This window comes from Eulemur rufifrons, chromosome 6, assembly GCF_041146395.1.
Source record: "Eulemur rufifrons isolate Redbay chromosome 6, OSU_ERuf_1, whole genome shotgun sequence".
Classification (NCBI taxonomy): domain Eukaryota; kingdom Metazoa; phylum Chordata; class Mammalia; order Primates; family Lemuridae; genus Eulemur; species Eulemur rufifrons.
The window spans coordinates 99,205,087-99,229,450 of NC_090988.1; the positions used below are offsets into that span (position 1 = coordinate 99,205,087).

At 54.9% G+C, this 24,364-nt stretch overlaps 1 protein-coding gene across 6 annotated transcripts in view; it reads right to left on the reverse strand.

Moving 5' to 3' along the window:
• Nucleotides 1-2,919: 2,919 nt before the first annotated feature.
• The window catches only part of CTTN (cortactin), a 34,825-nt gene continuing 13,380 nt past the window's right edge, over nucleotides 2,920-24,364 (reverse strand). For 5 of the 6 annotated variants that reach the window (XM_069471701.1, XM_069471702.1, XM_069471704.1 and 2 more), the window contains exons 6-18: nucleotides 23,051-23,161; nucleotides 21,889-21,943; nucleotides 20,878-20,988; nucleotides 19,264-19,374; nucleotides 18,613-18,723; nucleotides 17,595-17,705; nucleotides 16,200-16,255; nucleotides 13,596-13,665; nucleotides 12,190-12,338; nucleotides 9,395-9,484; nucleotides 7,173-7,356; nucleotides 6,227-6,298; nucleotides 2,920-4,451 (exon numbers count right to left, since the gene is read on the reverse strand). In XM_069471701.1, the coding sequence (XP_069327802.1) occupies nucleotides 4,315-4,451; nucleotides 6,227-6,298; nucleotides 7,173-7,356; nucleotides 9,395-9,484; nucleotides 12,190-12,338; nucleotides 13,596-13,665; nucleotides 16,200-16,255; nucleotides 17,595-17,705; nucleotides 18,613-18,723; nucleotides 19,264-19,374; nucleotides 20,878-20,988; nucleotides 21,889-21,943; nucleotides 23,051-23,161 (1,368 nt within the window). In that variant the 3' untranslated portion in view covers nucleotides 2,920-4,314. The remainder of the gene's footprint in view (nucleotides 4,452-6,226; nucleotides 6,299-7,172; nucleotides 7,357-9,394; nucleotides 9,485-12,189; nucleotides 12,339-13,595; nucleotides 13,666-16,199; nucleotides 16,256-17,594; nucleotides 17,706-18,612; nucleotides 18,724-19,263; nucleotides 19,375-20,877; nucleotides 20,989-21,888; nucleotides 21,944-23,050; nucleotides 23,162-24,364) is intronic. The other variant, XM_069471706.1, reaches the window with a different exon arrangement.

The window sequence follows — 24,364 nt, forward strand, 5'->3', positions numbered from 1 at the left end:
CAACCTATTTTGATTTGTTCCTTTCCTTGCACGTTTTTGCAATCCTAATCAAAAGCAGAGTTTGTCTTCCAAGGGGATGACAAACAGGCCAGAAGAAACCAAAGGGATAAGAGAAGGAAAAAAAAATTCAAAACACAGCACTGAGATGAAAAGATAATGGAATCCTAAAGTTTCAGGCAAAATAAGTATAAATTACTAAAGTATATTGTTAATATGCACTTGATGTGTTCCATGAAATTTTTAAGGTGTATCCTGGTAATAAATTTCAAATGCAAGTAGGCAGAATGACTCCTGCAAGCATGTAACTAGAAAGAGGGTTATTTTATCGTTTCAGAGGAGGAAGCTGGAGCTGAAGATCGGCAAGTCAGTGCGGGCATCACAGATGGTGCCTGCCCTCCACAGCGCATCCGCAGGACTGGCAGACAACGGGGAGAGGCTTTTCCTCCAAGCAGAGTTCCCTGGCCAACCCTGGCCATATTCTCAGATCTCCCTGTTCTCCTTTCAGAATTTTCTCTTCTCCTTGGTTGGAATTAGACACAATGGTGGAATCACGTATTTCCTGTGTGGCCTCCCCCAGGGCACAGCCACTTCCCTCATTCCACATTTCACCTCCAGGGCCCAGCACCTGTACGGGTGCTCAGTTAAAACCACGGGGGGCACCTCTCTGGAGGTCTTGGGTTGAAGCACCGGCAAGCAGATCTTCCAGGCAGGAAGCACTCTCCATTCTGTGCACACTTCTGAGCTGCCCAAAGTGGCCACAGTAACGCAATGCTCCTTGGTGACCACTACTCCTATGTGCCCCAATTATCATTCCCCATGGCTGGGATCGATAGAGAAAAAGCACATCCACCCTCTGACCTCCACGTTCCAGGGGTCTGAAAGCAAACTGCTGCCCAGTGAGCAGCTGGGTTGTTCCTCAGGCCAAGGGGGCCTGGGCATGAATCTGACCTTGAGACAGAAGTGTTGGTCAGTTGATTTTAAAACAACCACAGCTAAAAGAAAAGCAGCTAGGTTAAGGTGGGTGACTACAGGTGCACAGGCTGCCGGACCATGCTTGGTCACCAAGACAACAGGAACACAGACCCACCCAAGACATGTCCCATTCCTGCTGAGCACCACACCTGTCCCTCTGTAGTCACGGACAGGGCCACACCGGGTAAACAGTGGGCCAGTGGGGACCCTTTCTGCACAACCCCGTCCCTTTGTTAGACCCTGTATCCTGGCTCCCCCACCAGCCCTTCCCCTTGTGCAGAAACCTCTTTGCCCCACTCTTTCAGGACTGGCCTCCCTGCAGGTGGCTGCAACCTCTCACCTGGCAAACAGGTCCTTCTATCCTCTGTAACCACGTGTGGTCCCAGCCTCCCTGCTGGGCCCCCAAGTCCCAAGCACAGGACCTGTGCTTGCACTGTCATGGGAGATCAGGGCCTTATTGGGTTTGGATGACACGAGCAGAGCTGGCAAGGGGGCAAGGGGGCAAGGGGGCGCTCATTAAGCTGAAGGCAGTGATGGTTCAAAGGAGGATGCAGTGCCTGGGGAATACTGCAGGTGGTGGTGGGGGGGTGGTCTGTCGCCACCCAGGCTGCAAAGGGTGCCAGGGTGTGTCAGCATAACTGAAGGCTGGTGGGAAGGCCCAGCAGGCAGGGAGTGTGAGCTGGAACCAGGCTCTCCAGGGCCCGGCTCCCAGCTCCTGCAGGCATGTCCAGATAACCCCATGGAAGCCACCTGTCACCTCCCTCCAGATCAGGGCAGGTAGGGATGTGTGGGGAGCAGAGCTGGGGGTGGAATAGGAGAGCCAGTGACAACTTGTTAATCCCTGATTTGTAAGAAAACCACCACTATACCCCTGGGACTAGGGACAGTCCTCCAGTTTTAGCTTGGAAACAAAAGGTCAACACCACTCCGGTCTCCAAAGACAGAGGGCTGAGCAGAAAGTCTGGGACCCTCCCCAGGCCTGGGCCAAAGCCACGCAGCTCAGGGGGCTGGAGGCTGCTCTGGCACCTGGCTCACCTAGAGGGCACCAGGGACCCCAGAAGATAGGGAGAAGGCAGCCACCAGCACACGGTCCTGGGCTCCAGAGAGGACCAGCAGGACACAGGGCAGCAGGGTGTCAAGGGGGACCCGACAAGACTTAGGAAGTGAAATGGCCAAAGGTGGGACCTGGGGTTTGGGGCCTCCTTACCATCAGCTTATGGCGGCTGTGGGCAATGCCCCTCCCGTAAATGGGAAGGACGCGCTAGTTTGCAACGTCTGTGATTTGCTTCGCTCCCCCATTTCTTTCAGGGATGGTGAGAGGAGTTTTTCCTGAAGCTTCAAATTGTTCTGCCACACTGTCTGGGAGCTGCCCACGAAAGGCGCACGTATGGCCATGGGTACCACAGAGCTGAGTCCAGCCGGGGGGTGGAAGCACGAGGCCCCTCTGCCACCATCTCGGGGGCTCCAAAGACCTGCCCTGTGCTATGGAAGTTGGCCTTCCTGCCACTTCCCCGCCCAGGCGTGAGGCCCCAAGCCGGCCAGCTCTCTGCTCAGTGCCACTGTCCCCCCAGACTTTAACTTGAGGTGCCTCTAAAGAAAATAGACCTTTAGCTACATCATAGCCAGCCTGGGATTTATGGTGAGAACTGTACTTCAGAAATTATTTTTAAGCACATAATTTCCTATTTTGCTTGGAATCTTTGTCCAAAAATTGATGATCAGAGAGAGTAAATACATTTTACCTTATAAAATGTGCCTTTTAAGGAGCATGCCTCTTTCAAAGGAGTCTGCAGTTGGTCTAGAACTAAAGCAGAATGCGTGTGGCATGCGCAATGACAGGAGGGTGTGCCCCGGGGGGCCGGGGAGTGTGCTGGCTCCAACATGGCATCTTCAGCTGCAGAACAGAGTAACCAAAGACCAAAGCAAATCATGCAAGTGGATCAAAAAAAAAGTTTATTCTGAGTATTTAATTTAAAAAAATCATACCTATGAGGTGTGCTACAGGAATTCAGATACAATAAGTTGCATATAAAACCCAACCTAATTGTGGTAAAGCAAGGAATATGCAGAAATGCACTTCAGGAAAGAAAACACGTGCATTACAATCACTAAATGTCCCGAATACCTGAGACATTTCTACGTGATCTTTTGGAAAGACACACTGTCCACCAGACTGTGCACCATCACATTGGTCCAGCCCCTCCTTTCTTGGGAGGGAGATACGTTTCCCAGGCAGCAAGTGGCCACGGTGCCCAGGGATAGCAGTGTCCAGAACTACCACGGGGCACCCTGGGTAGGAACACTCACTCATTTGCAGTTCTTATTTTTAGCTGTCAATTGATCAACTTTTACAGTAATTGAACATATTTTGGCAAAAACAGCACAACCCCCTTGATGGGAAGAATGTTTCTGGCAGTTTACAACAGAGAAGGCACCTGCCTTCCCACAGCTACGTGGCTGGTCTGCCACACAATGGACACACCACCCCAGGCTGCCCAGGGACCGTCCAAGTGACAGCCCAGACATGAGCCTCGTGCCAGCAAGCCAAGCCCAGCACGAGCTTCAGCCTCACCAGTAAGGCCCCAGAGCCTGTCACTGTGGGCCGTGGTCTGGAGATGGCCAAGGGAGGGGGTGCGTGGAGACTCAGAGCCACTGCAAGGCAGGGTGGAGGCACAGGCCCCACGGCAGCCTCACTGGGGACTGGGGTGGCAGGGGAGGGGTGGAGACAAGGACCAGCCGAGCCACCGGAACAGCAGAGAAGCGGGGTCCTTGCTAAAGCCGTCGCTACTCTGGGCTGTCACCGCATGACACGCACAGGGTTATCCCTCCTTCCTGACAGGGCACCTCCAGTCTCACCTCCACAGGGCCTGCCCCCTTCCTGCAGACACGGAGACCCCAGGGACCCCTCACCCGACAGTCATTCCTGCCTGACAGCCGCAGACACTGACCTGAAAGAGCTCGTGTTTGTCCTGGGGAATCGCGGCTGCCCACGAGGACACGCACTACTGACCTCAAGAGAACTAAAGGCCCCTGAAGTGGCTGCACGTGACAATCAATTTGGCAAAAGAAGAAAATATCTTAAATGCATAAAAACAATTACCAAAGTCCTCCTAAGGAACATGATTACAATATATTAGCAAATTCTGTGCCATAAACATTTTCAAAAGCATCAGCAAAAGTATTAAATATAAAAGCAATATGTATATTCCCCTCCCCACCATCAAAAAATAAAACCAAAAAAAAAAAAAAAAACCAAACAAAAACCCACAAAAACAAAAACAATCAACCGAAACCAAGAACGGAGGAAGGCCTGCTGTGTGGTGAGACCGGGCGCAGCGCCGCCTACTGCCGCAGCTCCACGTAGTTGGCTGGGAAGAGCCCGTACCTGCCCTTGCACACCCCGCGCCACCAGCCGTCATCGATCATTTCTATGTTGGTGATGATGTCGTCGGGGTCGAATGAGATTTCGTCATCGCCCGCTAGGGGAAAGGACACAGAGAAAGGTGTGAAGTGCAAGCGCGCCCTGGTCTGCCAGAAGCGCAGCTCCGCCAGCAGGGCCCAGGCGGTTACAGACCTGGCAGAGCCCATCAAACAGAACCCCAGCCCCAACCTACACTCACGTCCTCTCGGACCCCCAGCCCCAACCTAGACTCACGTCCTCGCGGACCCCCAGCCCCAACCTACACTCACGCCCTCTCGGACCCCCAGCCCCAACCTACACTCACGCTCTCTCGGACCCCCAGCCCCAACCTAGACTCACGCCCTCGCGGACCCCCAGCCCCAACCTACATTCACGTCCTCTCGGACCCCCAGCCCCAACCTACACTCACGTCCTCGAGGACCCCCAGCCCCAACCTAGACTCACGCCCTCGCGGACCCCCAGCCCCAACCTACACTCACGCCCTCGCGGACCCCCAGCCCCAACCTACACTCACGTCCTCGCGGACCCTCAGCCCCAACCTACACTCACGCCCTCACGGACCCGTGTCCACCACAGCAATTCCGCTCCCTGCCCACGTTCCCTTCCTGGCAGGTGCCCACTAGTCCCCAAAGACAACATGGGCGTGTAAGGCGGGTGCAGGGACAGCTGGAAAGGCTTCCTGAGAGGCAGGGTCTCGCTCTGTTGCCCAGGCTGGAGTGCAGTGGCCCCATCACAGCTCACAGCAGCCTCCCGAGTAGGACTACGGGCATGTGTCACCACACCCAGCTCATTTTTTTTTTTTTTTTTGTAGAGACAGGGTCTCATTTTGTCACCTAGGCTGGTCTCAAATTCCTAGGCTCAAGTGATCCTCCTGCTTCGGCCTCCCGAAGTGCTGGGATCACGGGTGTGGGCCACTGCAGGGCTGAGGAGGTTCTTACAAATATGAAAAGGGGCCACCTGGAGAGAAGCCCAAGGTGACAGGCCGGGATGGGAGGCGGCAGGATGAAGCCACAGCACTTTTTAAAGTACAGGTGCCGAAATGTCCCAGAACCCACACGTGCATGAACGAATGCGCGTGTGAAAGGGGTAAAGACGGGCAGGGAAAGCTCTTCCAGCCGGGAGGGTGCCGGCTGCGTGCAGGAGGGACGGCAGCGGGAAGCCGTGGGGCAGTCTGGGAGGAAAGCACGATGGTGGATCCCGAGTCACCGACAAGACACTCGTCCACTGCTGAGGGTGAGGGGTGACTTTGGATCACAAGATGAGCTGGGACAAACGGACAGACAGACGCCGTGAAGCCGATGTGAGGCACCAGGGAGAGCCATATGGCTTCCGTGGCCCTCCTGCCACCAGAGCGTAGCACAGCCCAGGACGTAGCTCAGCCCAGGACGTGAGGCCGCCTCTTCTAAACTGCCAAGGCTTCGAAGGGCAGGAGGAGGGGACTGGCGGGAACATGGCAACACCGTGGCATCTGGGTTGGCCTCCTCACCAGGAGGGTGGAGTGGGCTCCTGTGGGGCGGTGTCCTTGGTCTTGGGCAATGCAGGCTGGGGTCTTTAGGGGTGGAGGAGCAGCCCTGCACCTCTCCGAGGGTTCAGGGAAAGACTAAAGGTAACAGGGGTGTGCGTGTGTGCAGAGGACGGAATCTGGTTGGGAGAGAGATGGGAGCTCTTGGCATCTTGGCACTGTACTTGCAACTTTTCTACAAACAGTCCTGAAACTATTCCCACAGATTATTTCTAAAAACTGTAAAATGCACCAAAGGTGGGTTCTTAGAAGAAGAGTCCCTAGAAGATGAGCAGGAAGTGTGCGGCAGCCCTGACTCCGCGTGTGCTCACCGGCCTGGTAGTCGTAGAGGGCGATGGCCGTGATGCCCAGGTCGTTCTCGTACTCGTCGTAGGCGTTCTCCTCTGCAAGCAGACGGACAGCCTGAGCGCAGCTCAAGTCCCACCCACGCACTGTTGCCTTGTTCCATTTTACTGTTTTTGTAGATGACACTTGCTGAGATTTGGGGTGGGGGAACCGGTTAGGAAAGAACTGCAGGCCCAGCTCTACTCTGAGACACCTTCTAGAAACAGGAAAAGGACTCCGGCTTTCAGAGCAAGTTCCCAGATCCCCAGGGAGCATGGTGCCCCTGGCTGGCACGGTGGCCATCCTCGCCACGTAACTCCTAGAGCGGGAGAACTCGGCATCATTAGGGAGGTCCTGTGTCATGGAAAGTGATGGGACAGAGCCAATCAGATGGCCCTCGTCACACTGAGGGGGCAGGTAGAAAGCCCCGCCCTGACGTACCTTCTCAAAGCCAGGAGCAGCTAACCCTCTCTGCTACCCATTTTCACAGCACTCCAAGTGGGACGCAGTGCTTATGCTAAGCCTGTCTAAATATATTAAATGAAACCTCATTTTTAAAAATAAAACAAGACCAATTTTAGTGTCTCTCTGACTGAAATATCGACAAAACTTTCAAAGCGTATGGAAGACCTTAAAGCCCTCCAGATCCCTCGGCTTTCTGCAGACTCTCCTCTGTCCAAGGACACAGGAGAGCAGCGTCGCCCCCTTCCTCTGACCCCTGCCCACTGCCCCAGCAAGCAGGATCTTCCTGGGACTGTGCGTGCCCCAGCTTGTCCGGGGCACCCCCAGCAGGGGCAGAGGCCCTGTGGACACAGCACAGGCGGGACAGGTGAATGAATGGGACGCTCTTCACAGGGGGACCCAGAGGCAGCTCAGGATGAACAGGGGAGCTCCCTGCTCCGGGAAGGGCACTGGAACGTGGGGCCCCAGTACCTGCTGGGTAGTGGCCTGGGGCCTCTGTGCTTTCGTAGACGGCCTCTGGGGCGTAGGCCAGGCCCTGCTGGCTGCCGGCCTCTCGGTAGTCGGCGGCCTCCACGCCGTACGCAGGCTCCGGCTCACTCCCGCTCACGCTCACGGGGCCTCTGTAGCTCGCTTCTGCCTTGAATGAAGCTGCGTCCTGGGGAAGTGGCAAATGGACGTTTCATGCGGCCCGTGCTGGTTTCTGCCAAGTAGCGGCTGCGCTGCCCCAGCCAGCAGAAACACACGGACTATCTCCCAGCCCCAGCAAGGACGGAGGAAACAAACATAGGACAAGGAGGCCAACCCACAAGCACGTGAGCATGCCTGGATTTTCAACACGGCAGCGCATGCTAAGAGTCCCATGTGCCATCTCCTCCTGGAGGATCCAGGCCTCCCACACACCCCAACCCTCCCCAGCCCTGTAGTAACGACAACCCAGGCCGCCTAGCAGGAGCCACACCCCTCCTGTGCTGTGGCCTGTGGGCGAGTCTTTCTTGGGTTACATTTGGCGCTTTTTTCAGATCCCTGAGGCCACCAGCCTCCCTGCCCTGCACTGCCCGCCTCACACCTGATAGCAGCTTTTCCGTGCCACCCCAGCCCTGCCTGAGCAGCCGAGCCTGCAGATCGGGATCTGTTTGAGCCACACCCTCTGTGCAAAGAACCACATTCAAGTGCAAAGGTTCTCTAGAAATAAACACCTCTCCACTCAAACCATGGTAACTTTTGAGTCCTGAGGACACTGTGATCTGTCTGCCCATCTCCAACAGGGCTGGCATCAATGTTCCCACCAGGGGCTACCGGAAGGACCCTCCAAGGGTTAGAGAAAGCATAGCACACGGCCCAGAACTGTACACACAGGGCTCCCGCAAGAGGTGGTGGCCTAGAGCTGTCTATGGGTGTAACCAGGCAGGAAGAGCTGCTGCAAGACCAAGGAGAGCGACGCCACCCCCAGGGCAGGCACTGGGGACCACAGCGGTGTTAACAGGGTCAGAGCATCCTCTGGGTAAGACGGCCCCGGCTGCAGAGGGGAGAGGCTGGAGGCTGGAGGCCAGGTCCCGGTGTGGCAGCCCAGGCTGAGCTGCAGCCTTCCAACATCAGCACCCCCATCACGTGGCCCCCCACCCACCAGGGACCACACTCACTGGCCTGCTTGCCAAAGGACCAGCTTCTCAGTGCTGGCCAGACAGGGCATGTGGCAGAATGAGGACAGCGCAAGGCCTCTTACCATTAAGGGACAAGCTACGAGGCCATGGCCACATCCGCCTGGGGTCTGGCAAGATGAAGCACAGGCAGAGGGCACAGTGGTGAGAGCTGAAAGAGGGGACAAGACCACGGCCGAGCTGGGGGCCAGGCCTGGCCCTGTCCATCTCCACAGCTCTCCCTGGGCTCAAGACCTCCTCGGGACTTCAGCTGGTGTCCCCTGCAAATCACTGACTCTCAGGTGAGAGAAGACAACCGGGTGGACCAGGACAGTGGCCGCAGGGGAGGGGCCAGGCCCAGCTGGACGTGGTCATGGGTGGTGGGGGTGGTCTTGGGGGCAGTTGCTCCGGTGGAGAGGGGGACTCAGAACCTGAGGGCACCAGACGTCAGGCAGTCAGTTTAGTAACTATAAGATGAGGAAAGAACACTGGGGACACTTGTGAGGGAGTCACTGCACGCCAATGATCACACCAAGGAGAAAGGCCAGGTGGCATCTGGAAAACACTCGTCCAGGAGGTGCCTCAAGAGGGCGGGGGCTGAAGAGGAGCAGCCGTGGGAGCGGGACCTCGGGGGGAGCAGCACCTTGGCGTCGAGGGAGGATGGGATTTCCAGAAGGGAACGTGGCCAGCATCCAACAAGGTGGAAAGCAAGTGAGAAGATGACCAACGCCTCTCATGAGGTGGCAACAGGTGGCCTCAGGGGGACCATGTGACAGGCAGCCAGAATGCAGGGGATGAGGAAGGGCAGTGGCGGGGGGCTTGCTCCAGGGCCACAGAAGAGAAAGGGTGGCACGTGGTCTGAAGGACCACCCCTCAGACAGCATTGAGAGCCCCGGCCCTGGACACCCTGACGGCCGCCCATCTCCCAGGCACAGAACAGTGGCGAGGCCACCCCCTCCCCCCCTGCACGGCCCAGCAAGGGCTTCTCCCGCTACACGAAGGAAACCCATCTCGGGCAAGTCGGAGACTCACGGAAGACCAAGGGGAGACACCAACCTCATAGACGGGGCTCGGAGGCCGCCTCTCCTCAGCCGGCTGGGGAGCAGGGGATGCAGGCGGGGTGTGCGCTTTGGCTCGGGCTTGCTCCTGGCGTGGAAAAACAAACAGCAGTCAGGACGTCACCACGCTGCTCCATGTCACCACGTCTGCCTCCACGGCAAGAGTCCCTCTGCATTTGGGGGAGGCTCGGGCCCCAGCTCCGGGTACCCTTCTGGGTGAAGGAGCAGAGACACCGGGCACCGAGGCTGAGCACCTAGGGGACCTGAAGGGCAGGTGCACTCTGAAGGGGAGGTCATGCAGTCGGTCCACAGCCTCAAGGAAGAGGACCGTGGTGGCCCACAGCGTTCCTGCTGCCACCACATGGCCCACAGGTGGCAGAGTGTGGTCGGGAATGCACCAGTACTGTCACCGAGCTGCGACGCTGAGCCCCAGCAGCACCTGATCTGCGTGGTGGCAATGATGACTCTGGGGCTCTGAGCTGATGCTGTCACGGCTTGACACATTTAAGACCTTAAAACAGGGTGAATATGTTTTGCATGTGGGATGAACATGAATTTTGGGTGCCACCAAAGGGTGGACTGTGGGAAGCAGAACAGTGGCCCTCCAAAGCTGCTGATTCTGTGAACACGTGACCTCCTATGGCCAAAAGGACCGCAGACACGATAAAGTTAAGGATTCCGAGATGGGGAGTTTTCTGGACTGCCTGGTGGACCTCACATAATCGCTAGGTTCTGGTAAGGGGTGGGGAGTGTGAGAGGCAGAGCGGACATGCTGAGGAGAGCAGAGGCTGGAGGGACGCAGGGAGGGGCCACAAGAGCCCCCAGAACGAACACAGCCCTGCCGGCACCATTTAGGACTTCGACCTCCGGAACTGCGAGGTAACGTGTGGTTTCAAGCCACCACCACAGAGCAGCACCAGGAAACAAACACTGACGGCCTGCCTGTCACCACAGAGGAAGCGGAGGCCCACGAGAGGTGAGGTGGCATGCCCAGGGCCAGGCAGCCAGGGGCCGGCAGAAGCAGGGTCGGAACCCCACCCGTCCACTGCAGATGCTCCCACTCCTCCCCCTGCAGCGGGCCCTGACGGGACGGCCGGAGTAGCGAGTCTTGTTGATGAAAGCACTGTCCAAGGTCTGGAGACCCTAGCACGGTTCTTGGCATCTGGTGCCCATCCCCGACCTGCACACCTAACGGTCGTAAATCCCCACTCACTGGGGACACCCGCGGTACCAGCGTGGCCCGTGTGTGCCCCTGGAGGGCCAGGGCCTGGGCTGGGCAGGAGAAGCCCGGGCGTCCGGACACCCAGGCCTGCCAGCCACAATGCAGAGGCCCTGGCTGCTGGATTACACGCAGTGGCTTCACCAACACAGCCATAGGCTGTGGGCTCCATTCACAGCCCCTCCCACACCCAGCAGGGCACAAGGAAATGCCTTCCCAGCAGCCAACCACCCAGGCTGGGGACAAGCACACATGGATGCATGCCGGTGTCCCCCACCTGCTGGGGAGCTTTGGTGACCTTCTGGAGCACCTCTTCACCAGAGCAAGGGGCCCGGGTGCAAGCAGTGCTGTCCAGGCCGAGACCACTCTCCGGGGAGAAGCCAGCAGCACGGGGTGGGCAGGGCTGCACGTGGAGAAGGACAGCCACCGAGGGGCCCTGAAAGGCTCTCAACAGCCACCTACGGCCTTTGTCTTCCCAAGCAACCAAATCGTCCTGCACCTTGTGCATGTGATGGCACTCGGATGGCAGGGGTCAAATTCCAAGTCATAAAATGAGGAAAGCATGAATTATCTGAAGGGACGAGACAGCGGTGGGGGAGGCCTGTGCGTGTTTTTGTGTGTTCCGCAACAAAGAGAACGCCAGCGTCTTGCTAAACACTGCGAAGGAGAGAAATCCTTAGGAGTGTCTAGAGGCAGAGGAATGGCAAAGGGCAGCTGGGTGAATTCACCACCATGCCTACTCCACTGCGTGCGGCACACGTGCCAGGGGCTGTTTATCCACGTCTCCGGCCCCAGCATCGCCCGACTGCTGCGTGCTAATTCTCCCAACCAGACGCTCTCCCTCAGCGGGCGTTTCCAGAACCCTAACCACGGACTGTGGGAAGAAACGTCCGAGGACTCACACGAGGCTCCACAGTTTACAGAACAGCTTCCGAGCATCCTTTCAGATTCTACTCCCAGCTACCCCACAGAGACCCAAGTATCGTCACCTGTGTTTCACAGATGAGAACAGGACACCACGGAAAAGTGGGATGACGCCGAGCCGCAGGTGCCCAGTGGCAAGTGGGGACCGGAGCGCCTGGACGCCGGGCCCGTCTAGAGAAGTTTCAGGAGAGAAAAAGTCCTGGCCTCCCGCCCACTTCCCACAGCCCTACTCTCCTTCCCGCAGTGAACAAACAGCTCGGAGAGGCACGAGCCACGCAGCAGCCCAGGCTCCAGAAGCAAGGCTGGGGGGAGCAGAGGTGGCTCCCTTCTTAACCTTCCACCTGAGAAACGAGCGGGTTCCGGAAGGTGAGGGCTGAGAAGAGAGGCAAACTTCCAGCAGGAACTCCACAGAGGAGGAAGTGCACAGAACTTGGACACATCCACTGACAGCTCATGGACAGGGCAGTGCAGCTGGCGGGTCACCAGGGGCTGGATCAGCAAGGCCAGAGACCGTCTGTGCGGCTCCCGACTTGCAGGGGAGCCTCAAACGTGAGTTAAACACTCTCCAGTGGAACCCTCTGGCCTGCCCAGGAAAGAGTAAGCGCAGCCCCAGAGCCCCCATCCCCTCGGCGCAGGCCCTCCTCACTCACCTCTAGCTTCCTCCGGGCCTCTTCCTGCTCCTGCCTCTCTTTCGCCATCCGCTGGGCTCGCTCCGCTTCTGCCTTCCGTCTGTCCTCCTGTTCCTTCTCCTTAGCGAGGTTTTCAAAGTTTGCTCTGATGTTGCTGGTTTTGCTGGTCACTACAGAGGGAGGAGAAAGGACACCTGGCCTCAGAACACCTAGAACCCTCCCAGTCCCCCCACTGAGAAGGGAAAGGTTCCCCAAGCTACTGCTCAGCCCACCCACCCAGAGCCAGCCCTGTGCACCCATCGCAGCGTGCTACATGCTTGGTAGGACGGAGAATTACTACAAGCCTTGGACTTGAAAAACATTCATTCATTCAGAGACAGGGTCTCGCTCTGTCGCCTGGGAGGACAGTGGTGCCATCATAGCTCACTGCAACCTTAAACCCCTGGACTCGAGCGATCTTCCTGCCTCAGCCTCCCGAGGAGCTGAGAGTATAGGCGTAAGATTCTAAGATACGAGAATTCAGCCAACTATTAAAGAGGTTTATAAAAAGGTAAAACAATGCCACTCTTCTTTTATTTTGAAAAATGTAGTCATTTTTCATTAAAAGTGTTGTGTATTCACATGTAATGGTTTTCTTATTTTTAAATGAATTAATTAAAAATTTTTCTCTGTCTAGTACAGTAGATACCAACAAATATAACCGACATGAACAAAAGCTCTCAGGGGGCCCTCACTAATTTTCATGTGTGTCAAAGTGCCCTGGGCCCACGAGCCCTGAGACTCTCAGATCAAGGGCACCCACAGCACCGTAGCTCTCAGCTTCCTATTTTGAATTTAGCATTTGCTATCATGTTTAACGTTTTTCACAACTAAACGATTCTCTCTTCAGGGTGTGGCCCACGTCTGATTCCACCGTGTGCCCAGCAAGACACCTGAAAGGACAGATTTCATTCGAGCTGCCTGGTCAAGGGCCCACGAGTGTGAAGCGGAGAAGACGTCTCCTGTTGTCTGCACACAGATGTCATCACACCTTCCTCCGGTCATGGCCATGGCTGACTGGCTCAGGGAGCAGTGGGTGTGCCCGGGCTGCTCCCAGAACCCTGTCATCGGCAGTGCAGATTTCCCTCTCTGATTTGGGTGGTGCCCCTCCAAACAGACCCCACTGAAAGAGCCCACAGTGCTGTGCCTGAAAGATGCCTCTTCACCTCTCCAGGAGCAAAGAGCATCTTCATCAAAAGGATTGTCAATTTCTTTCCCCAAAATGTGCAGCAACAGCCACGCTCTCCAGGAATGCCCCGTCTGCTCCTGGCTCCCTTTCACAAATTATCCTTTTGCCCTCGGCATTTTCCTGTGTGGAAAAACCACACAGCATGGACTTTCTTCGCGGGAAAACCACACCGTGCTTTTGGGGGTCTGCTAGGACTCACCAGCTTCAACAGGCACCGTCTTCTGGTAAGCAGGGGACACCTTGGCGACATCTTCAAAGGTCGATGCGTTCTACGGAGACAGGGAAAGGAATCAGGAAGGCACTTTTCTCTTTCGTCATGCCCCGCAGAGGCTCCTACTGACAGAAATCCTCAGAGCCTCCCAGATCTTCCAACCAGACAGCCCAGAACTCTCATCTCCACCTCTCCATTCTGCAAAGTAACTGAGGCATCACAAACTTTACCACACACACCTGCTGGTGACCATGAGTCAGCACGAGAATAAAAGCCACCTCTCTTCCCATCTGCTCTGTCACAAATCTGTCCTGGGTATTTCCTCAAGCCTTCCCCTCCCTCACCACCGAGAGAGGCCTCAACACTTACTCAGAGCCTGGAAGGACACTTGGGACACACGTGGGCCTCTGCTGGCCTGATCCTCCACTTCCCAGGGAGCACAGTCCTACCTGCTTGCCGTGCGGGGCCATGGCTGCCACTTAACGGCCGAGGCAGGGGCAGCCCGGCAGGGCTCTTAGAAACCGACGGCCGTCCTCCCTCGCATCCTGCATTTCATTCCCTCTGACCGCAACTTTTGGGGCTCAGAAGCTGCAGCGGCCCCATCAGGCCCCTCCTGACCAGGATGGTCTGCCCAGCGGCTCGCCCACCTCCCGGCCTCCTCTGCTCCGACCCTGAGGCCTTCCCTCTCCCCACACCAGCCCTCTGTGCAGCCAGCGCCTGGGTCCACGTCGGCCACTTCCAGGCCCTTGAGTTGCTCACACCCGTTCAAAGGCAAGGCCACTGGCCTCAGCGATCCTGAACCCGCCAGCACCACCGGCAGGGACTGCTACAGGGGGTTGGCCTCCCAGCATGGATGGAGGCAGACCACGACAAAGAATACCAAACCTCCTCCTGACACTGAAGGTGGCTCCTCACACACTTCCTTCCACGTCTTTGTGAGGTCAGCGGTCACTGTCATTACCATCAACTCTGACCACAGACACCCACGATAAAGACACTTCTCAACTTCCGGCCACAAAAAAATCCCACAACCTCTGACTCACTCACACAGTTAGCTCCTTCCCTCCACCCATTCCAGGCCACCTCCCCGAGCCCTTTCCCCCTCGCTGGGTCCCTTTGCCCAGCCTCCTCTGACCGCCTGACCACTACCATCATGAGGGTGCAGCCCTGGACGCCCCCTCCACCCCCCGCATGCTCTCCTGGCTGTCCCAGCCCCGTCTAGGCACTGGCCATATGCAGACTCACCCAAGTCCCTCCTCCCAAGTTCCCACCTTGGCAGCTGCCCCATGTCCACCTCAGGGTCACCCTGACTCCTCCCTCCCCTGCTCCCCTTGAAACCTAACACCAAGCCCTGCGGCTCTGCCACCTGAGCACCTCTGGCATACGACGCTTCTCTCCTCACAACCACATCCCGGCCCAGGACGTGCCCCACGATCCAGCCTGCACACAGAGGGCTCCCACTAGTGTCCCCTGCCTGCTGACCCCTTCCAGGGCCGCTCACGTCACCTCATGCCGCGCAAAGCCTTCCGTGGTCTGTGGGGCTCTTGGGGGACCAGTGAGTCCCTCACCCCTTTCCACACTCTGCAGTTTGGCCCTTCTTCAGAATCTGCCCTAACTCGGGTCCCCACCCACCCGAAGACTGAGTCAGGCTATCACTCGCCCCACTCCTCAGCCCAACTTCCTGCCCTCCCCTGTGCCCCCAGGGCCCACGTCGGGAGCCCTGGCCACAGGGCCAGTCCACTGGGCAACACTGTCTGCGAGGTCAGCAGTGAGCCCAATGGCAGCCCAATGGACAGCCCTGCTGCCCGTGACCCCAGGCCACGCACAGGAGTGGACTTGGGGGGGCTCGAGTCTGTGCAGCTAGACGCAATACAAGACAGAAGGCACGGCTCATCTTGCAGGCAGACAACAGCAGTGCCCAGCCGGCCAGTCTGGATAACCCCCCCACACTCTGATAACTCTAGTATTTTTTTAAAGCATTGGATTAGGGATGAGAAAAACAATCATTTCATATGCTCAACACTGACTCACCGAGGCTGTGAAACCAGTCAAAAGTGAAAAGATAAATGAAGGAATCACCAATGGGAGAGCAAAATGTGTTTCCATAGAAACGTCTTCTGGTGGTTAAGACTACAGCCCGGGGCTGGCGGTGTCCCTCAGACCTGCCAGGAGAACGCTAACGGCTGAGAGCTGTGCTGTCCACACAGGGCAGCCACCAACCACATGTGACTGCTGAGTTCTTACGATGTGGCTGATGTGACCAGAGAACACAGTTTCCAATTTGATTTAATGTTCAACTGACCACATGCCCCTGAGGCTCTCTCATGTTAAACACCTGGGTTCCAGTGGTGGCCCAGCCACTCATCACTGTGCTGCGGCTGGGGAAGAGGGATGGTGACAGCACTTAGCCCACAGCACTGCCCCCAGGAGCACAGGACCATCTGTGATAGGAACGGTGTGTGCCCGGCCACTGGGTATACTTCCAGAACCATGAGCCACGCCCACTGAGAACATCCATGAGACCGCAGGGCTGACACACCCAGAGCCCCATAAATGCCCAAACTTGTTGGCAGAAAATACTGAAATATTTACCTTGTCCATCCGATCCTTCTGCACCCCGTATTTTCCCCCGAATCCTTTGGAGTAGTCTGAAATGTGGCAAAACACAACCTTTACTCTGAGGTCAAGGACAGGCCCGGGGCTGACGGCAGATGCATGCAGACAGACCAGAAACAGCCCAAGAGAGTGCACCCAGCGCAGAAAGAAACGAGGACCACCAAGGCTGTCTTGACTGGCAAGGCAAGTTTCGCACGTGACACCGGCCCTGGGCACGCAGGCAGGTGAGAGGCAGAGCACAGGCCTGGGGCATGCTTGGGCATTCTCCTGAGGGGCACGGGGCTGGCGGGCAGCAGGCAGGGGGACTAAGCTGAGGAAAGGGCACGGGACAGGCCTTTGCAACGCGTCACTTCAATAGCACAGTCTTCTGCACCAGCACGGGCTTATTCTCATGATTCCTGTGCTCCTGCTCGACTGAGCGCTAAAAAGAGGCTCAATCGCAGTTTGTTCTCTTGCTTTTTAAAAGAAAAAAAAAAATCCATGTGGAAATTCTGCCAGCCAAATACTTCTGTTGCAGCAACACAGATCCACATGAAAGTCACACTGTCATGCAGCAGTAATGCCACAGAGACCCAACGGCCTCTTCCATGCAGCTCGAGGGACCCTCCCCAGGTGTGTTTACCTTCCCACGCCTGAGAGCTGCCATGTGCTTCTAACACTGAGGCTCAAAGCCTAAAGTCTGCCCTGTAAGTTAGGGACTCCCCCTTCTCCAATTACGTGTCCAGGCTCTCATAACCAACTCTGAATCTTGAAGGTAATGGAACTGCTCTAAGGAACACGGTGCTGGCCGGCTTTGTGTCCATACTGTGTGGCTCCGTGTAGGGATATTACATGTAGACAATGTCATCAAACACACCCAAACAAATAAAAAAAACCCACCCCTGGCCAAAAACACCATCACAAATGCAACACAGAAACCACACAGAATGTGCCTGTCTCCTGGCCCTCACTGCCACCAGCCTCGGGTCTGAAGGTCAGTGGTTTGGTTGAACCAGACAGGTCTCTCCTCATCTCGGTGACTCAATGACTCACAGCCTCCACGGTCAGGAGCAGACTGGAGATGCCCCATTCCAGAAACTGGACAAGTCATGTGGTTAGAACAATAAAACTTGCAAACTAACTGCCACAATTTACCAAACAGAAATTGTAAAGGTCATAGGGAAAAAAAGGGAACGGGAAAAAGAGGGGGAAAATCCCAAGTTAACACCTCTCTAACACAAAAGTGGGTTTACTACACGTGGCAGCCCCTGGCAGCTGACAGTTGGTGACTTAGGAAGACTGTGTTGCAGGCTCTGATGGTGACCCTGAAGTCTGTGCTAGAAGTGGCTGCACTCAAAGAGGGGAGGGAGAAGGCTGGGGGGGCAACTGTGCCTTGCTGGGACTCGTGCTTGGCCAGCTTCTCCTTGTAATCAAACCCCACAGCAGAGGAGTCCTGCCTCTCGGACTGAACACCAAATTTGCCTCCGAAACCAGTCTTATAATCTGAAAGTCCACAAGCGACAGTGGGGAAAACAACCAAGAGAGGAAACACAAGCTGGGTTAGAACTGTCTGAGCATGGCAATGATCAAATACATCGTTTCCAGAAAGCAAGAGCTCTGCCGAGTTTAGGGCCTTAAAGACCCAGCTCCCAGCCTCACAGTCAGAAGGTGGCTCTGAAGGTTAAGGTTAAAGAACAAACTTAAAATTTGAACACTTCAGCCAGGATCTGGAAACGGGCTAAGCGCTGTATTTTATGTAATTCAGTAAAGCCACTCCATGCTTTGAAGTTCATTTCTAGGGTCCTACCCACGCTGCAGAAAGAGAATGCACCTGCAGGTCTGTATGGAGACACACACATCAGACACAGCCACACAGGTGAGCCCACCCCCTGCTGAGCCGGCTTCAAGGATAGGCATGCCTGACCCCTGGCTTAGGTCCGGGTTACACTGAAAGGTTTTCAGTCCCCTCGGACTCCTTTTCCCAGGACGGGGTTCCCACTCTGACAAGGAAACACTTCCAGTTAGAAAGGAAGAGTCTCCTGCCACTTTACAAACAAGAAGCCATGGACTACAACACCTCGGCTTTTGTGCCACACCCTGAGGGCAGGAACCCTGAGGGCAGGAAACAAACAGCAGCTCTGCAGGCGCTGACCTGAGTTTCCTGACCCCAGGTAAACCCATCCCCTGTGGCGCAGCCCTGCAGGCCAGGCCTCCTGTGTGAGAGGGCAGGGGTCACCCCTACACTAGCTGAAGGGTTCTGACACCGTAGAAGGCACAGGACAACTTCAAACAGTGAAGCACAACACTGTGACAACAACAAAGCAAACACAAAACACATCAATTGACCTAGGAATGAACGAAAACAAACTTCCAAAATCATCTTGAGTATGAGTAGTCAAAGGGAATGTACCTTTTTGGGATTCATGCAGCTGCAATTTCTCCTGGTGATCCCAGCCAAGGGCACATTTGTCTTGTCTGTCTGTCTGCACACCAAATTTTCCTCCAAACCCTTTCACATAGTCTACATGCACATAAAAGGCCATAATCTATCAGTAACCGGCAGCCTGGGTCACAGGTAGAAAGTACGTTTCAATGCAGTTAAATACACACAACTCGCTAAATCCATCCTTTCCATCCTTTCCCTCCTGGATCTTTGGTAAAACTTTAGGTGATATCCATTAAGAGGGATTCTGTGTAGAGTGGCCAGAAAACGAGCCTAGAATCTTAGTATCGTCACTAGACACAGATGGGACCCCCTAGAAGCAGCTCCAACGCATGCAGCTTCTGCCAGCACTGGGAGGCAGCGCCGTGCCGACACTGCAACACAGACGTGCGGTGCACGGCCACTGTCATGAGCAACTCCGCTGGGGTCTGCCAGCCAGCAACAGTGTAAACATCTGACTTCTCATTTCACAGCTATGTTTCTGGATCTGCTGTTTCAAAGCTGAATATTTAATTAAAAAGAGATATCTACTTTAAGCATTGTTTCCCTTTTCTATTTTGGCTAACACCTGTCACATTAATAGCCGCTGGCTGGAGAATGAGATAAAACTGAAGACACCTTTCTGGGATTCGTGCTTCTCGGTCTTCCCCTGATACTCAAAGCCGACGGCACTCTTGTCCACTTTGTCCTTGTCGATACCATATTTGCCACCAAAACCTTTGGAGTAATCTAAAAACAACAACAAGTACCATTTAAAAACGAGCAACAAAATCAGTCAACATGCTAGGGTCTTAGTCTTTAAGAAACTACTTTTATCGCTAATTTAAAAATAAAAGTCAGGCTCACTGTAAGATCACTGAGCAACCTGGACAGTATTTAAAGGTACTACTTATGTGTAATAGTACAGAGTGGCAAATACAGCAGACTAATAACTGTAGCATCATCCTTCCCAAGAGACAGCAGCGCCGATCACTGTAACAGGGCTTCTGAGATGAGGACGACCCAGAGCAGCAGGTGCCAGGAAGGAGCCTCCAGGAAACAGGATGTGCACAGTGCAACTTTCAGAAACATCAGTTCTATGCAGAATGAAGTCATCTAGCACGTTATTTTGACAGTAAAGCATGAATCTCTCCTGGAGCTTTAATGGCGTAGAACGCAGAGATCAAGTCCTGGGAGAGAAGGCCCAAGGCATCAGAGGGGCCTCAACCTGCCACGGCACCTGGGCCTGTGCTCCCAGACTCTCCGGGGCGCGTCTGCACAGCTTCCCTGCACACCATTCGCTAAGGTCCTGCTGCGCCCTGTGCAGACTGGCAGAGGAGGACGTTTTATTTCCCGGAAGAGAGAGAGGAGAAGGCAGAGTAAACTAACTCACTGCAGCAGGCAGGGGCTGCACACGCCAGAGCCAGAGCCAGAGCCAAGAAAGGGGCTCCTGGGAGCCAGCAGGTAGGGAGCAGGGACCAGGGAAGCCTCACAGCAAATTCCAGGCTGAGTGCCCCTTAGGCCCGCTGGCGCTTTCCTCTGGGAAATGTCAAGCCGGTGTGACCACCTCTCAGTGGTGTTTTTTAAAAAGAAACCTGGACTTTTTAAACATTAAAGCTCTCAGTTTTCAAATGTTGACTGTTATTTTTAAAAACTTAAAGGTGTAGGCCGAAGAAAACAAACGGTGCAGGGGAACCAACAGGTCACGACGGCTGTAGCTGCAGGAAAGGTTCTTCGAGTGACCGTTCATTCACAGGGTATGTCGTAGTGAAGAGACAAAGCAGCGCAGCCTCTGAGGACAACTCGGCAGTGCCTCTCAAAACCGTAAATTCACTCTGCTTTGACCCAGCAACTCCATTTCTAGGAATTGACTCTTCTGAATAATCACTCGTGTGTACGGCATAGGAATGAGAATATCCACTGCACTCAACTTTTAACATCAAAGAATTGGAAATAGGCCTGCTAGTGGACTGTTAAAAAAAAAAAAAAAAAAAAAAAAAGAATTGGAAATAACCTCAAGTGCACATTCAAAAGAGAAATGCTTAAATAGACTATGGAATCTTCATACAGTGGGGGGACCGAGCAGCCATTAAAAATAGGAAAATCCATATATTCTGATATGAAGAGAACACCAAATCAGCCTGAGTTTAAAAAAAGCACTTATACACAACGAACGTAGCCCAGCTTGTACGGGGGAGAAAATCCCCTCGTGTCTGCAAACACTTGAGCGAAGACCGGGCGGTGCCCCCATACCTCTCTGTGACTCGTGCTTCTCCGTCTTGCCCTGGTAGTCGAAGCCCACGGCACTCTTGTCCACACGGTCAGCCTGCACGCCGTATTTGCCACCAAAGCCACTAGAGTAGTCTGAGGAGACAGGGTAGCAGTCAGCACGTGAGGCTGAGGACCAACTCGACCGCCCCTTTTTGTTAAGCTAGGCAAACAGAAGTGTCTGGGCATTAAGACTCCCAGAGACATCAAGCACACATTTTAAAACACACAGCAAGCCACCCACTCTTCCATACGGGTGACAATGTACACGAAGGAGCCCTGGTCCCTTTCCACTGGTACAGGGCCAGCTCCTCGCAATGGCAGAAATGAAGCTGTGGGCCCACTTGAAAGTTACCTGTTCAAGTACAGGTTAGAGTATGAAGAAAGCTCCGCAGCTGACACTTTACAGAAAAGCCCTGACTCTTCCCCCACACCCAGTGGTGGCCACCAACACCGCCTGGACTGCTCGAGCACTGAGAGCTTGTGTCCCAGATTACGTGATGACACACAAAAGGCAGAATTAATCAAGCTTGCAAAAAACACACTGAGGACTTCTAGAAAGCGATATGATTTCGTCTTTTAAAAATGGCTTTAGAAACTAGTATGATGCAATAAAGATTAATCACCGCCATGGTAAGATCGTACATCTATAACAAAAATAAGAATTTAACAACTCTGGTTTCTATCCTTGGGGGAGAAGGTAGTTTTCTGCCAAGCCAGAGCGCTAACTTTTCTAGGAGCAGCGCCGCCCAGATGAAGGGAGGGCGGCTTCCGCTGCAGGTGGGAGGCGTGCCACGATGCCGGATGCCAGGGCTTCGTGGGAGCTGCGCTACAGGAACATCCCCATCTTATGGTTTCCAGGTGACCCAGAAACTTGAAGGGGAGAGAAAGTCCTCACTGTGGCCACAGCCCACCCACCCGAGAACAGGCTCCAGGTGACTGTGACTTTAAGGCCCAGCCGACCACAGGGTGCTTTCTGCACCTTCCACGCCTCACCTTTCTGGGATGCGTGCTTCTCGGTCTTCCCCTGGTATTCGAAGCCCACGGCAGACTGTGGTCACCAAAAGACAAAGAAGGACAGGACAATGCATTTTTAAATGTCTCCAAAACAATCCCTGAGTTCACAACATACATGAAATTTTTAAAAACACAACGTTATTTTTGGCCTGTGGTTTCCTGAGCCAGGTGCAAGTGAAATTAATGCCAAAGCTCTGGTGCTTTGAGTTTACATGCCCCAAAATGTTCCAGAAAGCCCATTGAGCCACACAGGCCAAGCTGTACCCACGGTGACCTGCCCTCCCCAGCACACTGCTGCAGAGCATGCTCAGCTGATTCATTTCAGCCACACAATGCCAATCTGGAGCAGTTCCATATGGTACACGTAAACTCGCTTTTCAACAAGCCATGCCAAGAACGTTAATTTAGCAAGAACCGCAGCAGCTACCGTGTATACTGCTGCAGGCCAGGCACAGACACGGGCGAGCACACACCGTCGCACCCGCTTTGCACACGGCCCCGTGCAGTAGGTATTACCACCACCACATCATACACACGTTAATTCAGAACACAGCTAATGTGTCACAAAACCAGAATGCAGACTGAGGTCTATCCCGGTCTGCCACCTGCAGCGAGTCATTTCAGGATCCTGACTGTTTCATTAGAAAACAAAGGGGCTAACAGCCCCGAGCCAAAGAAATGCAAGAACAGGCTCAGGCCTGGAACTGCCACATCTGGATGCTTAGCCTGAACCCTGGACACCTAGTGTGCATCACACTCCCCAGCACAGGCCCTGACTGTCACCTTGTCACGGTGACACGCGTGAGAAAGGAGAATGGAGCTGGTCCCCGCTGGCACATTCTTGGATACACCTCAGGCTGTCCAGCACTCAGAGTGACCACAGGGACTGCTACAGCAAACACATTACTGTCCTGCTTCCTCACCCGGTGGCCTAGGCTCCCAGAGCATCCTGGGAGGGGAAGAGCCCTGGAGTCCCTGGGTCTGGAGGCCCCCCTTGTAGTCCAGGGGAGTTGGAGTGCACCTGTGTGCTACTGCATGTGGCCCAAAGGACATGCAGGGCAGCGGCAGGTCACGCTGAAGGCAGCTCTGCTCTCTGGAGACACCCCGTTTCCCAACTGCCTCGGCCCCACACATCTCTCACCTGATCGACTCTGTCCATCTGGACGCCGAACTTGCCTCCGAAGCCCCGGACAGAGTCAACTTGCGAGCAGTGCTTGGAAAGTTTCGACTGATATTCATGGCCGACAGCTGACTGGAACAGGGTCCAAACGTACAGTATTATACACCAAAAGACAGCACGGCTCTTGACCTCCTCCCAGTGCAGGCACTGAGGGGAAAGCCACCCACCCAACCTGAGAGCCGACAGAGGGGCACTTGGCTGCTGGAGGGAACCGGAGCCTCGAGCTGCCCAAGCCCCTGCAGGTTCACTGCCTACCCCAGCCGGGGGCTCCCGGGAAGCCATCCACAAACCCCAGCCATAGACAGAGGCTTCTGACACAATCGATCGCTGTGAAGAAAGGACACAGGGCCGGCAGCCTGTGACACAGTTCATAAGACCCGCTTATGTGGACACTGTTGGCAACAGTTGCCCTACTCATGAGACATTTGCATACCACAAGACCCAAGAATCAGAACAAAAAATATTGATTTTGCTAACAAACTGAAATACACACGTACGTTGGAGTTACAAGGCAGATTCAGATTTGATATCTACTGAGCAAGCGGCCCATTCAGGCAGGGAGCCAGCTGCTGCACGAGCTCATTCCAGCATCACCAACAGCATCGTCAGCCCCCACCAGAAAAGGGCACAAGTTCAGGGACATTCTGTTCAAGGTCACACATTTACCAGGCAGCAAAGCCAGGAGGTGAAGCTTTCCACGTGGGCTCAGCCACCATGGCCTTGGGCCAGACCCAGTGCCCAGCTCTTTCTGTACAGAAAGTTTTCTGGAACATAGAACCACAACCATTCACGGACATACTGGCTATGGCTGCTTTTCTGATTCAAGCACTCAGTTCAGCAATTTTGACCAACCCTATGGTCCACAAAGCCCCTGGCCCTGCTCAGCCCCATCAGACCCACCTTCGAGGCTCAGCGAAGCCCCAGGCTTCGAGGCTCCCTCCCCACAGTGGCCGGGAGGTCAAGTGGCTCCTTCACGGATGATGAAAACATGTGACCCAGCACAGGGCGTGGAGAAAGCCCATGGCACGTGCAGAGCTTTCTTCTTGCTCCACCTCCTGTGTGTCCCCATCGCGGCTGCCCCACGGTGAGCAGCATCAGCCCCACCCTGACGTTCCACAGGGCACTCAGAGTGTCCACTCTCCTAATGAATAAGGTGGGTTTACTCTAAACGCCAGAGCTGTGTCACTTTTTCTTCTTCCTATGTTTGTTCTGAGGTCAGCAGCTGCCCAAGCGTCCACACAAGCCACCGCCTCCGAAACCTGCCATGGCAAAGCC